Source organism: Heterodontus francisci, chromosome 29, assembly GCF_036365525.1.
Source record: "Heterodontus francisci isolate sHetFra1 chromosome 29, sHetFra1.hap1, whole genome shotgun sequence".
NCBI classification, from domain to species: Eukaryota; Metazoa; Chordata; class Chondrichthyes; order Heterodontiformes; family Heterodontidae; genus Heterodontus; species Heterodontus francisci.
The window spans coordinates 51,139,797-51,154,516 of NC_090399.1; the positions used below are offsets into that span (position 1 = coordinate 51,139,797).

General features: G+C 51.8%; 1 protein-coding gene across 1 annotated transcript; it reads right to left on the reverse strand.

Moving 5' to 3' along the window:
- Nucleotides 1–826: 826 nt before the first annotated feature.
- LOC137345839 (neoverrucotoxin subunit alpha-like) lies at nucleotides 827–2,356 on the reverse strand. Its single transcript, XM_068009088.1, has one exon. It carries the CDS (start codon nucleotides 2,354–2,356, stop codon nucleotides 827–829), a length of 1,530 nt encoding a protein of 509 aa, XP_067865189.1.
- Between the last annotated feature and the right edge of the window lie 12,364 nt (nucleotides 2,357–14,720).

The following is a 14,720-nucleotide window of genomic DNA, read 5'->3' on the forward strand; positions in this document are numbered from 1 at the left end:
CTGGTTTTCCTGCCAGCTTTTGACTCCAATTTATTCGCCCCAGCTCCATTCTTACCCCATTGAAGCTGGTCGTCCCCCCGTTAATTATTTTCTACCTTATACTAAATATTCTGCCTTTCTATTTTTTTCTACTAAAGTGGATCACTTCACACTTATTGATATTATATTCCATCTACCATGTTCTTGCCCATTCACTTAGCTTGTGCAAATTTCCTTGAAGCCTCCTTGCATCCTCCTCACAATTTACATTCCCACTTAGTTTTGTGTCATATACACCTTTCCTGAATTTCCCCTTTCGTTGAACTTCAGTAAAAAGAAAACTCAGGTGAGCTGTATAATTGTCAGGCAATTGATATTGCCCATTTTATACAATTGTTAAAATTACCTCGATTGTACGTAATGCAAATCAAGTGATGATCCAGTGAAATGGATCCCCACCCAGCAAACCAGGCCTCACATGACTATTCCACACGGGCAGCCAGAATATCTGCCCTAGAAATGCTTCATTTTCCCCTCTGATTCAGTGATTGCATCATTATCATTATCAAATTGCCTGTATGATCTTCAGATGTGTTTGGTTTTGGAGCTGGAGATGTGAAAACACTGTCACTTTTCGCTCAGCACGCTCACTCCCAGATTGCATACTGCTCCATATCTGAAGTCATATTGTGTGTTTGGTTGTAAATTAGAGACTGTGAATGTCTCTTCTTTACCTGGTGTTTCCTCTGATGTCCACCCCTCCTGTTGCACAGATTTATAATCCACCCCGTACCTCACTACCTCTGCAGTACCATAACTCAGTGGCTGTAACTCTAGTGTTACACTTTCATGTGTTACCTTGGAAGGCAATGGTCGGTCGGTCAAGCTTTGATGGGAGATGGTACTGGTTACTTATCTCAGTCCCATCTTCATACCGGTAAATAGTTGCTCCATCACAGGCTTGGGAAGGTACTGAAGCAACAATAAACTTAGTTTTCTTCTGATTTTTGTTGGCGTTTGCAAAGTCTGCGAAGAGTCTGGCCTGTTCTCGTATCTGTTTGCACACTGATGTCTTGTTAAACCATAGTTCACTCTTTTCTTCCTTCATGTCTTGGGTTTTGGGTGGGTTCTTCATGTGTGACGTGATGAGCTCCTTCAGGTGTCCTGAAAGAGCAGAGAGATACGGCTCTTCCCGATGTAGTGAGAGAAATGTGAAACAGACAACAGATTGATAGTATGGGTCCAGTATTTCCCTGTCTAGCTCATTCTTTGATGAAATTATTTTGATGCCTTTCAGTATATTGGGGTAAGATCCCACCACTGCTATTTCCTTGTCCATGCTCTCCAACCATGTACTTAGTGCTTGGCTTTTAAAGGGGGACTGGTCCTGGTTTTTTAGAATATCCGCCAGTAATCCTTCCTCCTGCCCACCTCCTTGGATAAATGGAAGGATGCTTTCTAAAGTCTTCTGGAAAACTGATTTGTATTGTAGGCACGGGTTTTGGAATTGTTTTATCTTATCCCTGATCTTGGGAAATGGACTGTCTCTCATCATATCATTGCATCTCCACACTGTCTCATTGAGCTGCTCCAGTACAGACTGAGAGTGATTGACCAGTCCGATGCTTATGTCTCGTACCAGCTGAGCAGCTTTGGAGTCCAGTTTGTTGAGTGGGTAAAGCCAGACTCTCATGGGCACTGCATGCTCTCCATTCACACCGAGCAAATTTGGGAGGTTTCTGTAGATTTTGATGGCATCTTGGAATGTGGTGGGATTGTTTTCCAGTGAGAAATCCCCATAAAAGGTGCAGCTAAATTTCTGAACATTTGTATTTTCTTCATCAGTCATTTTTAGGGAGGCCTCACCCTCAATTGCAATCTTGGGAATAATTTTAATCATCCCCTCCAGGTTACCCTGAATATCCCGTAGACTCTCTGCTGAAGAGACCTCTTGATCAAACACAAAGAAAGCCTGAGCCCAGTACAACACTGCTGTAACCACGTGAGTTGCTGTCCCCTGATCAAACACATACGGGTAGGTTACATTCTGCCGACCTAAGTGACTCATTGTCAGCTGTTTAAACCTGGTTGTTGTTCGGTACTGAAGGGTCACTCGGGCCTGTTGCTTTGATTTCTTTGTGTCATTGAGATATTTCGCTGATCCTTCCAACTTCATCAACCCAGTGATAATGCTTGCTTTCAATGATCCATCAACATCCAAAGCCGAGGTTTTTCCCTCAATGGTTTCTGATGCGTAGAAATTAATCTCAGTTTTGTGTTTAGATTGTACACGCACATCCTTCTGAAGAGCATCCAAGTCCCACAGGGTGACAGCTTTGAAAGAAATATATTCAGTGAAAAACACAGAATCAGACATTGTGATATCTGTGGAACAGATTTGGTGAGAGACACAGAATCCCTGTGATCTGTTTGCACACAAGTGTAATGCCACATGGTTACCAGAGCCATTCCAATGTCAGGAAGGTCATAGCAGAATGGTGGCAGATGACCGATCATATGTGAGACAGGTTTCTCACATTTCGAACTCAGCCTAATTAAGAGGCATGACAGGGTGAGTCAGTATGAGAGCAGAGACATCCTCCAGGTGTTGATCAGGGGCCCGTGTTAGTATTGGTGTGATGTAGAGACATTTGGAACTTGACAAGCTGCATCCTACGCCACCCAGGAGAAGAGTAGTGTGGGCCAACTATGGGTCAGTAAATTGCTCGTTGATTTTACAATTGTTAATAGGCTAATCTTAATTGAATGAACTTTAGAATTGATTGAATTTTACAGATGTTAATTGGGTTAGCCAGAATAATATAGTCACAGAAACTCTGTCTTGTTTGTGTATTTGTAATGTGTAGCTTCATCTAGCAGGAAATATAAATATGGCTAGTGTAACTATTGATTCTTGGAGAAGGAGTTGGTTCGCTAAGTATTTCTCCGCTACTTATGCTTGAATAAAGCTTTGACAATGCAAGCTTCTCAGACTCTGGAGTGTTGTTTGAAATTCTCCACAACAATTGGCTAGTTGGCAGGGTCTCTGGAAGCTGAGGACAGAGAGAGGGCGCACACGGCTGGCAGAGGATGGGTGAGTACGTTTATATACTGCCAGTTAGTAAGTACAGTCAGTGTGACGCTTTCCACTCTCGGGCTGACAGGGATCCAGACCAGAAAAATGGAGTGAGTGTTGGAACGTTAAAGTGGTGCTGTGCGGGTATGTAAGCATGAAGGTAACGTTCCTAGGGTAAATGGAGGGTACGCGTGAAGGTAACGTTCCTAGGGGAAACGGAGGGTATGCGTGAAGGTAACGTTCAGAGGGTAAACAGAGGGTATGCGTGAAGGTAACGTTCCTAGGGGAAACGGAGGGTATGCGTGAAGGTAACGTTCCTAGGGTAAATGGAGGGTACGCGTGAAGGTAACGTTCAGAGGGTAAACAGAGGGTATGCGTGAAGGTAACGTTCCTAGGGGAAACGGAGGGTATGCGTGAAGGTAACGTTCCTAGGGGAAACGGAGGGTATGCGTGAAGGTAACGTTCCTAGGGGAAACGGAGGGTATGCGTGAAGGTAACGTTCCTAGGGGAAACGGAGGGTATGCGTGAAGGTAACGTTCCTAGGGGAAACGGAGGGTATGTGTGAAGGTAGCGTTCCTCGGGTAAACGGAGGGTATGTGTGAAGGTAGCGTTCCTCGGGTAAACGGAGGGTATGAGTGAAGGTAACGTTCCTAGGGTAAACGGAGGGTATGTGTGTAGGTAGCATTCCTCGGGTAAACGGAGGGTATGTGTGAAGGTAACGTTCCTAGGGTAAACGGAGGGTATGTGTGTAGGTAGCGTTCCTCGGGTAAACGGAGGGTATGAGTGAAGGTAACGTTGCTAGGGGAAATGGAGGGAATGTGTGAAGGTAACGTTCGTTGCGTAAACGGAGGGTATGCGTGAAGGTAGCGTTCCTTGGGTAAACGGAGGGAACGCGCGAAGGTAACGTTCCTAGGGGAAACGGAGGGTATGTGTGAAGGTAGCGTTCCTCGGGTAAACGGAGGGTACGCGTGAAGGTAACGTTCCTAGGGGAAATGGAGGGTATGTGTGAAGGTAACGTTCCTAGGGTAAACGGAGGGTATGTGTGAAGGTAACGTTCCTAGGGGAAACGGAGGGTACGCGTGAAGGTAACGTTCCTAGGGGAAACGGAGGGTATGTGTGAAGGTAGCGTTCCTCGGGTAAACGGAGGGTACGCGTGAAGGTAACGTTCCTAGGGTAAACGGAGGGTACGCGTGAAGGTAACGTTCCTAGGGGAAATGGAGGGTATGTGTGAAGGTAGCGTTCCTCGGGTAAACGGAGGGTATGAGTGACGGTAACGTTCCTAGGGGAAACGGAGGGTATGTGTGAAGGTAGCGTTCCTCGGGTAAACGGAGGGTACGCGTGAAGGTAACGTCCCTAGGGGAAATGGAGGGTATGTGTGAAGGTAACGTTCCTAGGGGAAACGGAGGGTACGCGTGAAGGTAACGTTCCTAGGGGAAACGGAGGGTACGCGTGAAGGTAACGTTCCTAGGGGAAACGGAGGGTACGCGTGAAGGTAACGTTCCTAGGGGAAACGGAGGGTATGTGTGAAGGTAACGTCCCTAGGGTAAACGGAGGGTATGTGTGAAGGTAACGTTCCGAGGGGAAATGGAGGGAATGCGTGAAGGTAACGTCCCTAGGGTAAACGGAGGGTATGTGTGAAGGTAACGTTCCGAGGGGAAACGGAGGGTACGCGTGAAGGTAACGTCCCTAGGGTAAACGGAGGGTATGTGTGAAGGTAACGTTCCGAGGGGAAACGGAGGGTACGCGTGAAGGTAACGTTCCTAGGGTAAACGGAGGGTATGCGTGAAGGTAACGTTCCGAGGGGAAATGGAGGGTACGCGTGAAGGTAACGTTCCTAGGGTAAACGGAGGGTATGTGTGAAGGTAACGTTCCGAGGGGAAACGGAGGGTACGCGTGAAGGTAACGTTCCTCGGGTAAACGGAGGGTATGAGTGAAGGTAACGTTCCTAGGGGAAACGGAGGGTATGTGTGAAGGTAGCGTTCCTCGGGTAAACGGAGGGTACGCGTGAAGGTAACGTTCCGAGGGTAAACGGAGGGTACGCGCGAAGGTAACGTTCCTAGGGGACATGGAGGGTACGCGTGAAGGTAACGTTCCTAGGGGAAACGGAGGGTACGCGTGAAGGTAACGTTCCTAGGGTAAACGGAGGGTACGTGTGAAGGTAACGTTCCTAGGGGAAACGGAGGGTACGTGTGAAGGTAACGTCCCGAGGGTAAACGGAGGGTACGCGTGAAGGTAACGTTCCTAGGGGAAACGGAGGGTATGTGTGAAGGTAACGTTCCTAGGGGAAACGGAGGGTATGTGTGAAGGTAGCGTTCCTCGGGTAAACGGAGGGTATGTGTGAAGGTAACGTTCCGAGGGGAAACGGAGGGTATGTGTGAAGGTAGCGTTCCTCGGGTAAACGGAGGGTATGTGTGAAGGTAACGTTCCTAGGGGAAACGGAGGGTATGTGTGAAGGTAACGTTCCTAGGGGAAACGGAGGGTATGTGTGAAGGTAGCGTTCCTCGGGTAAACGGAGGGTATGTGTGAAGGTAACGTTCCGAGGGGAAACGGAGGGTATGTGTGAAGGTAACGTTCCTAGGGGAAACAGAGGGTACGCGTAAAGGTAACGTTCCGAGGGGAAACGGAGGGTATGTGTGAAGGTAGCGTTCCTAGGGGAAACAGAGGGTACGCGTGAAGGTAACGTCCCGAGGGTAAACGGAGGGTACGCGTGAAGGTAACGTTCCTAGGGGAAACGGAGGGTACGCGTGAAGGTAACGTTCCTAGGGGAAACGGAGGGGACGCGTGAAGGTAACGTTCCGAGGGTAAACGGAGGGTATGTGTGAAGGTAGCGTTCCTAGGGGAAACAGAGGGTACGCGTAAAGGTAACGTTCCGAGGGGAAACGGAGGGTATGTGTGAAGGTAGCGTTCCTCGGGTAAACGGAGGGTATGTGTGAAGGTAACGTTCCGAGGGGAAACAGAGGGTACGCGTGAAGGTAACGTCCCGAGGGTAAACGGAGGGTACGCATAAAGGTAACGTTCCGAGGGGAAACGGAGGGTACGCGTGAAGGTAACGTTCCGAGGGGGAAACGGAGGGTACGCGTGAAGGTAACGTTCCGAGGGGAAACGGAGGGTATGTGTGAAGGTAACGTCCCGAGGGTAAACGGAGGGTACGCGTGAAGGTAACGTTCCTAGGGGAAACGGAGGGTATGTGTGAAGGTAGCGTTCCTCGGGTAAACGGAGGGTATGTGTGAAGGTAACGTTCCGAGGGGAAACAGAGGGTACGCGTGAAGGTAACGTCCCGAGGGTAAACGGAGGGTACGCGTGAAGGTAACGTTCCGAGGGGAAACGGAGGGTACGCGTGAAGGTAACGTTCCTAGGGGAAACGGAGGGTACGCGTGAAGGTAACGTCCCGAGGGTAAACGGAGGGTACGCGTGAAGGTAACGTTCCTAGGGGAAACGGAGGGTACGCGTGAAGGTAACGTTCCTAGGGGAAACGGAGGGTACGCGTGAAGGTAACGTTCCTAGGGGAAACGGCGGGTACGCGTGAAGGTAACGTCCCGAGGGTAAACGGAGGGTACGCGTGAAGGTAACGTTCCTCGGGGAAACTGAGGGTACGCGTGAAGGTAACGTTCCTAGGGGAAACGGAGGGTATGTGTGAAGGTAGCGTTCCTCGGGTAAACGGAGGGTATGTGTGAAGGTAACGTTCCTAGGGGAAACGGAGGGTATGTGTGAAGGTAACGTTCCGAGGGGAAACGGAGGGTATGTGTGAAGGTAGCGTTCCTCGGGTAAACGGAGGGTACGCGTGAAGGTAACGTCCCGAGGGTAAACGGAGGGTACGCGTGAAGGTAACGTTCCTAGGGGAAACGGAGGGTATGTGTGAAGGTAGCGTTCCTCGGGTAAACGGAGGGTATGTGTGAAGGTAACGTTCCTAGGGGAAACGGAGGGTATGTGTGAAGGTAGCGTTCCTCGGGTAAACGGAGGGTATGTGTGAAGGTAACGTTCCTAGGGGAAACGGAGGGTATGTGTGAAGGTAGCGTTCCTCGGGTAAATGGAGGGTATGTGTGAAGTTAGCGTTCCTCGGGTAAATGGAGGGTATGAGTGAAGGTAAAGTTCCTAGGGGAAATGGAGGGTATGTGTGAAGGTAGCGTTCCTTGGGGAAACGGAGGGTATGCGTGAAGGTAACGTTCCTAGGGGAAACGGAGGGTATGTGTGAAGGTAGCGTTCCTTGGGGAAACGGAGGGTATGCGTGAAGGTAACGTTCCTAGGGGAAACGGAGGGTATGTGTGAAGGTAGTGTTCCTCGGGTAAAAGGAGGGTATGTGTGAAGGTAGCGTTCCTTGGGGAAACGGAGGGTATGCGTGAAGGTAGCGTTCCTTGGGGAAACGGAGGGTATGCGTGAAGGTAACGTTCCTAGGGGAAACGGAGGGTATGTGTGAAGGTAGTGTTCCTCGGGTAAACGGAGGGTATGTGTGAAGGTAGCGTTCCTTGGGGAAACGGAGGGTATGCGTGAAGGTAACGTTCCTCGGGGAAACGGAGGGTATGTGTGAAGGTAGCGTTCCTTGGGGAAACGGAGGGTATGCGTGAAGGTAACGTTCCTTGGGGAAACGGAGGGTACGCGTGAAGGTAGCGTTCCTTGGGTAAACGGAGGGTATGTGTGAAGGTAACGTTCCTAGGGTAAACGGAGGGGACGCGTGAAGGTAACGTTCCTAGGGGAAACGGAGGGTACGCGTGAAGGTAACGTTCCTAGGGTAAACGGAGGGGACGCGTGAAGGTAACGTTCCTAGGGGAAACGGAGGGTACGCGTGAAGGTAACGTTCCTAGGGGAAACGGAGGGTATGTGTGAAGGTAACGTTCCTAGGGTAAACGGAGGGTATGTGTGAAGGTAACGTTCCTAGGGTAAACGGAGGGGACGCGTGAAGGTAACGTTCCTAGGGGAAACGGAGGGTACGCGTGAAGGTAACGTTCCTAGGGGAAACGGAGGGTATGTGTGAAGGTAGCGTTCCTTGGGTAAACGGAGGGTACGCGCGAAGGTAACGTTCCGAGGGGAAACGGAGGGTACGCGTGAAGGTAACGTTCCTAGTGTAAACGGAGGGTATGTGTGAAGGTAACGTTCCGAGGGGAAACGGAGGGTACGCGTGAAGGTAACGTCCCTAGGGTAAACGGAGGGTATGTGTGAAGGTAACGTTCCGAGGGGAAACAGAGGGTATGAGTGAAGGTAACGTCCCTAGGGTAAACGGAGGGTATGTGTGAAGGTAACGTTCCGAGGGGAAACGGAGGGTACGCGTGAAGGTAACGTCCCGAGGGTAAACGGAGGGGACGCGTGAAGGTAACGTTCCTAGGGGAAACGGAGGGTACGCGTGAAGGTAACGTTCCTAGGGGAAACGGAGGGTACGCGTGAAGGTAACGTTCCGAGGGGAAATGGAGGGTACGCGTGAAGGTAACGTCCCGAGGGTAAACGGAGGGGACGCGTGAAGGTAACGTTCCTAGGGGAAACGGAGGGAATGTGTGAAGGTAACGTCCCGAGGCTAAACGGAGGGTACGCGTGAAGGTAACGTTCCTAGGGGAAATGGAGGGAATGTGTGAAGGTAACGCTCCTAGGGTAAACGGAGGGTATGCGTGAAGGTAACGTTCCTAGGGGAAATGGAGGGAATGTGTGAAGGTAACGCTCCTAGGGTAAACGGAGGGTATGTGTGAAGGTAACGTTCCTAGGGGAAATGGAGGGAATGTGTGAAGGTAACGCTCCTAGGGTAAACGGAGGGTATGCGTGAAGGTAACGTTCCTAGGGTAAACGGGGGGTATGTGTGAAGGTCACGTTCCTAGGGGAAATGGAGGGAATGTGTGAAGGTAACGCTCCTAGGGTAAACGGAGGGTACGCGTGAAGGTAACGTTCCTAGGGGAAATGGAGGGAATGTGTGAAGGTAACGCTCCTAGGGTAAACGGAGGGTATGTGTGAAGGTAACGTTGCTAGGGGAAACGGAGGGTATGTGTGAAGGTAGCGTTCCTCGGGTAAACGGAGGGGATGAGTGAAGGTAACGTTCCTAGGGGAAACGGAGGGTATGTGTGAAGGTAGTGTTCCTCGGGTAAAAGGAGGGTATGTGTGAAGGTAACGTTCCGAGGGTAAACGGAGGGTATGTGTGAAGGTAACGTTCCGAGGGGAAACGGAGGGTACGCGTGAAGGTAACGTCCCGAGGGTAAACGGAGGGTATGCGTGAAGGTAACGTTCCGAGGGTAAACGGAGGGTACGCGTGAAGGTAACGTCCCGAGGGTAAACGGAGGGTATGCGCGATGGTAGCGTTCCTTGGGTAAACGGAGGGTATGCGCGAAGGTAACGTTCCTAGGGGAAACGGAGGGTATGCGCGAAGGTAACGTTCCTAGGGGAAATGGAGGGTATGTGTGAAGGTAACGTTCCTAGGGTAAACGGAGGGTACGCGTGAAGGTAACGTTCCTAGGGGAAATGGAGGGTATGTGTGAAGGTAACGTTCCTAGGGTAAACGGAGGGTATGCGTGAAGGTAACGTTCCTAGGGTAAACGGAGGGTACGCGTGAAGGTAACGTCCCGAGGGTAAACGGAGGGTACGCGTGAAGGTAACGTTCCTAGGGGAAATGGAGGGTATGTGTGAAGGTAACGTTCCTAGGGTAAACGGAGGGTACGCGCGAAGGTAACGTTCCTAGGGTAAACGGAGGGTATGTGTGAAGGTAACGTTCCTAGGGGAAATGGAGGGTATGTGTGAAGGTAACGTTCCTAGGGGAAACGGAGGGTACGCGCGAAGGTAGCGTTCCTTGGGTAAACGGAGGGTACGCGCGAAGGTAACGTTCCTAGTGTAAACGGAGGGTATGTGTGAAGGTAACGTTCCTAGGGGAAACGGAGGGTACGCGCGAAGGTAGCTTTCCTTGGGTAAACGGAGGGTATGCGCGAAGGTAACGTTCCTAGGGGAAATAGAGGGTATGTGTGAAGGTAACGTTCCTAGGGGAAACGGAGGGTACGCGCGAAGGTAACGTTCCTAGGGGAAACGGAGGGTATGCGCGAAGGTAACGTTCCTAGGGGAAATGGAGGGTATGTGTGAAGGTAACGTTCCTAGGGGAAACGGAGGGTATGCGTGAAGGTAACGTTCCGAGGGTAAACGGAGGGTATGTGTGAAGGTAACGTTCCTAGGGGAAACGGAGGGTACGCATGAAGGTGACGTTCCTGGGGTAAACGGAGGGTATGTGTGAAGGTAACGTTCCGAGGGGAAACGGAGGGTACGCGTGAAGGTAACGTCCCGAGGGTAAACGGAGGGGACGCGTGAAGGTAACGTTCCTAGGGGAAACGGAGGGTACGCGTGAAGGTAACGTTCCTGGGGTAAACGGAGGGTACGCGTGAAGGTAACGTTCCGAGGGGAAATGGAGGGTATGTGTGAAGGTAGCGTTCCTCGGGTAAACGGAGGGTACGCGTGAAGGTAACGTCCCGAGGGTTAACGGAGGGTACGCGTGAAGGTAACGTTCCGAGGGGAAATGGAGGGTATGTGTGAAGGTAGCGTTCCTCGGGTAAACGGAGGGTACGTGTGAAGGTAACGTTCCTCGGGTAAATGGAGGGTACGCGTGAAGGTAACGTTCCTCGGGTAAACGGAGGGTACGCGTGAAGGTAGCGTTCCTCGGGTAAATGGAGGGTATGTGTGAAGGTAGCGTTCCTCGGGTAAACGGAGGGTACGCGTGAAGGTAGCGTTCCTCGGGTAAATGGAGGGTACGCGTGAAGGTAACGTTCCTAGGGGAAACGAAGGGTATGTGTGAAGGTAGCGTTCCTCGGGTAAATGGAGGGAATGTGTGAAGGTAACGTTCCTAGGGTAAACGGAGGGTATGTGTGAAGGTAGCGTTCCTCGGGGAAACGGAGGGTATGAGTGAAGGTAACGTTCCTAGGGGAAATGGAGGGAATGTGTGAAGGTAACGTTCCTAGGGTAAACGGAGGGTATGAGTGAAGGTAACGTTCCTAGGGGAAATGGAGGGAATGTGTGAAGGTAACGTTCCTAGGGTAAACGGAGGGTATGTGTGAAGGTAGCGTTCCTCGGGGAAACGGAGGGAACGCGTGAAGGTAACGTTCCTAGGGTAAACGGAGGGTATGTGTGAAGGTAACGTTGCTAGGGGAAACGGAGGGTATGTGTGAAGGTAACGTTCCTCGGGTAAACGGAGGGGATGAGTGAAGGTAACGTTCCTAGGGGAAACGGAGGGTATGTGTGAAGGTAGCGTTCCTCGGGTAAACGGAGGGTACGCGTGAAGGTAACGTTCCTAGGGGAAATGGAGGGTATGTGTGAAGGTAACGTTCCTAGGGGAAACAGAGGGTCCGCGCGAAGGTAACGTTCGTAGGGGAAATGGAGGGTATGTGTGAAGGTAACGTTCCGAGGGGAAACAGAGGGTATGCGTGAAGGTAACGTCCCTTGGGTAAACGGAGGGTATGTGTGAAGGTAACGTTCCGAGGGGAAACGGAGGGTACGCGTGAAGGTAACGTCCCGAGGGTAAACGGCGGGGACGCGTGAAGGTAACGTTCCTCGGGGAAACGGAGGGTAGGCGCGAAGGTAACGTTCCTAGGGGAAACGGAGGGTATGTGTGAAGGTAACGTTCCTAGGGGAAATGGAGGGTATGTGTGAAGGTAACGTTCCTAGGGGAAACGGAGGGTACGCGTGAAGGTAACGTTCCTCGGGTAAACGGAGGGTATGAGTGAAGGTAATGTTCCTAGGGGAAACGGAGGGTATGTGTGAAGGTAGCGTTCCTAGGGGAAACGGAGGGTATGTGTGAAGGTAGCGTTCCTCGGGTAAACGGAGGGTATGAGTGAAGGTAACGTTCCTAGGGGAAATGGAGGGTATGTGTGAAGGTAACGTCCCTAGGGTAAACGGAGGGGACGCGTGAAGGTAACGTTCCTAGGGGAAACGGAGGGTATGAGTGAAGGTAACGTCCCTAGGGTAAACGGAGGGGACGCGTGAAGGTAACGTTCCTAGGGGAAACGGAGGGTATGCGTGAAGGTAACGTCCCTTGGGTAAACGGAGGGGACGCGTGAAGGTAACGTTCGTAGGGGAAACGGAGGGTATGTGTGAAGGTAACGTTCCTAGGGTAAACGGAGGGGACGCGTGAAGGTAACGTTCCTAGGGGAAACGGAGGGTATGTGTGAAGGTAACGTTCCTAGGGTAAACGGAGGGGACGCGTGAAGGTAACGTTCCTAGGGGAAACGGAGGGTATGCGTGAAGGTAACGTTCCTAGGGGAAACGGAGGGTATGTGTGAAGGTAACGTTCCTAGGGTAAACGGAGGGGACGCGTGAAGGTAACGTTCCTAGGGTAAACGGAGGGTATGTGTGAAGGTAACGTTCCTAGGGTAAACGGAGGGGACGCGTGAAGGTAACGTTCCTAGGGGAAACGGAGGGTATGCGTGAAGGTAACGTTCCTAGGGGAAACGGAGGGTATGTGTGAAGGTAACGTCCCTAGGGTAAACGGAGGGGACGCGTGAAGGTAACGTTCGTAGGGGAAACGGAGGGTATGTGTGAAGGTAACGTTCCTAGGGGAAACGGAGGGTATGTGTGAAGGTAGCGTTCCTCGGGTAAACGGAGGGTATGTGTGAAGGTAACGTTCCTCGGGTAAACGGAGGGTACGCGTGAAGGTAACGTTCCTAGGGGAAATGGAGGGTATGTGTGAAGGTAACGTTCCGAGGGGAAACGGAGGGTACGCGTGAAGGTAACGTCCCTAGGGTAAACGGAGGGTATGTGTGAAGGTAACGTTCCGAGGGGAAACGGAGGGTACGCGTGAAGGTAACGTCCCGAGGGTAAACGGAGGGGACGCGTGAAGGTAACGTTCCTAGGGGAAACGGAGGGTACGCGTGAAGGTAACGTTCCTGGAGTAAAAGGAGGGTGTGCGTGAAGGTAACGTTCCGAGGGGAAACAGAGGGTATGCGTGAAGGTAACGTCCCTAGGGTAAACGGAGGGTATGTGTGAAGGTAACGTTCCGAGGGGAAACGGAGGGTACGCGTGAAGGTAACGTCCCGAGGGTAAACGGCGGGGACGCGTGAAGGTAACGTTCCTAGGGGAAACGGAGGGTATGTGTGAAGGTAACGTTCCTAGGGGAAACAGAGGGTATGCGTGAAGGTAACGTCCCTAGGGTAAACGGAGGGTATGTGTGAAGGTAACGTTCCGAGGGGAAACGGAGGGTACGCGTGAAGGTAACGTCCCGAGGGTAAACGGCGGGGACGCGTGAAGGTAACGTTCCTAGGGGAAACGGAGGGTATGTGTGAAGGTAACGTTCCTAGGGGAAACAGAGGGTACGCGTGAAGGTAACGTTCCTAGGGGAAATGGAGGGAATGTGTGAAGGTAACGCTCCTAGGGTAAACGGAGGGTATGTGTGAAGGTAGCGTTCCTCGGGGAAACGGAGGGTACGCGTGAAGGTAACGTCCCGAGGGTAAACGGAGGGTATGCGCGAAGGTAGCGTTCCTTGGGTAAACGGAGGGTACGCGTGAAGGTAACGTTCCTAGAGTAAACGGAGGGTATGTGTGAAGGTAACGTTCCTAGGCGAAACGGAGGGTATGCGCGAAGGTAACGTTCCTTGGGTAAACGGAGGGTACGCGTGAAGGTAACGTTCCTAGGGGAAACGGAGGGTATGCGTGAAGGTAACGTTCCTTGGGTAAACGGAGGGTACGCGTGAAGGTAACGTTCCGAGGGGAAATGGAGGGTACGCGTGAAGGTAACGTTCCTAGGGGAAACGGAGGGTATGCGCGAAGGTAACGTTCCTAGGGGAAACGGAGGGTATGCGCGAAGGTAACGTTCCTAGGGGAAACGGAGGGTATGCGCGAAGGTAACGTTCCTAGGGGAAATGGAGGGTATGCGTGAAGGTAACGTTCCGAGGGTTAACGGAGGGTATGTGTGAAGGTAACGTTCCTAGGGGAAACGGAGGGTACGCATGAAGGTGACGTTCCTGGGGTAAACGGAGGGGACGTGTGAAGGTAACGTTCCTAGGGTAAACGGAGGGTACGCGTGAAGGTAACGTTCCGAGGGGAAATGGAGGGTATGTGTGAAGGTAGCGTTCCTAGGGTAAACGGAGGGTACGCGTGAAGGTAACGTCCCGAGGGTTAACGGAGGGTACGCGTGAAGGTAACGTTCCGAGGGGAAATGGAGGGTATGTGTGAAGGTAGCGTTCCTCGGGTAAACGGAGGGTACGCGTGAAGGTAACGTCCTGAGGGTAAACAGAGGGTACGCGTGAAGGTAACGTTCCTAGGGGAAACGGAGGGTATGTGTGAAGGTAACGTTCCTAGGGGAAACGGAGGGTATGTGTGAAGGTAGCGTTCCTTGGGTAAACGGAGGGTATGTGTGAAGGTAGCGTTCCTCGGGTAAATGGAGGGTACGCGTGAAGGTAACGTTCCTCGGGTAAATGGAGGGTACGCGTGAAGGTAACGTTCCTAGGGGAAACGAAGGGTACGCGTGAAGGTAGCGTTCCTCGGGTAAATGGAGGGTATGCGTGAAGGTAACGTTCCTAGGGTAAACGGAGGGTATGTGTGAAGGTAGCGTTCCTCGGGGAAACGGAGGGTACGCGTGAAGGTAGCGTTGCTAGGGGAAACGGAGGGTATGTGTGAAGGTAGCGTTCCTCGGGTAAACGGAGGGTACGCGTGAAGGTAACGTTCCTAGGGGAAATGGAGGGTATGTGTGAAGGTAACGTTCCTAGGGTAAACGGAGGGTATGTGTG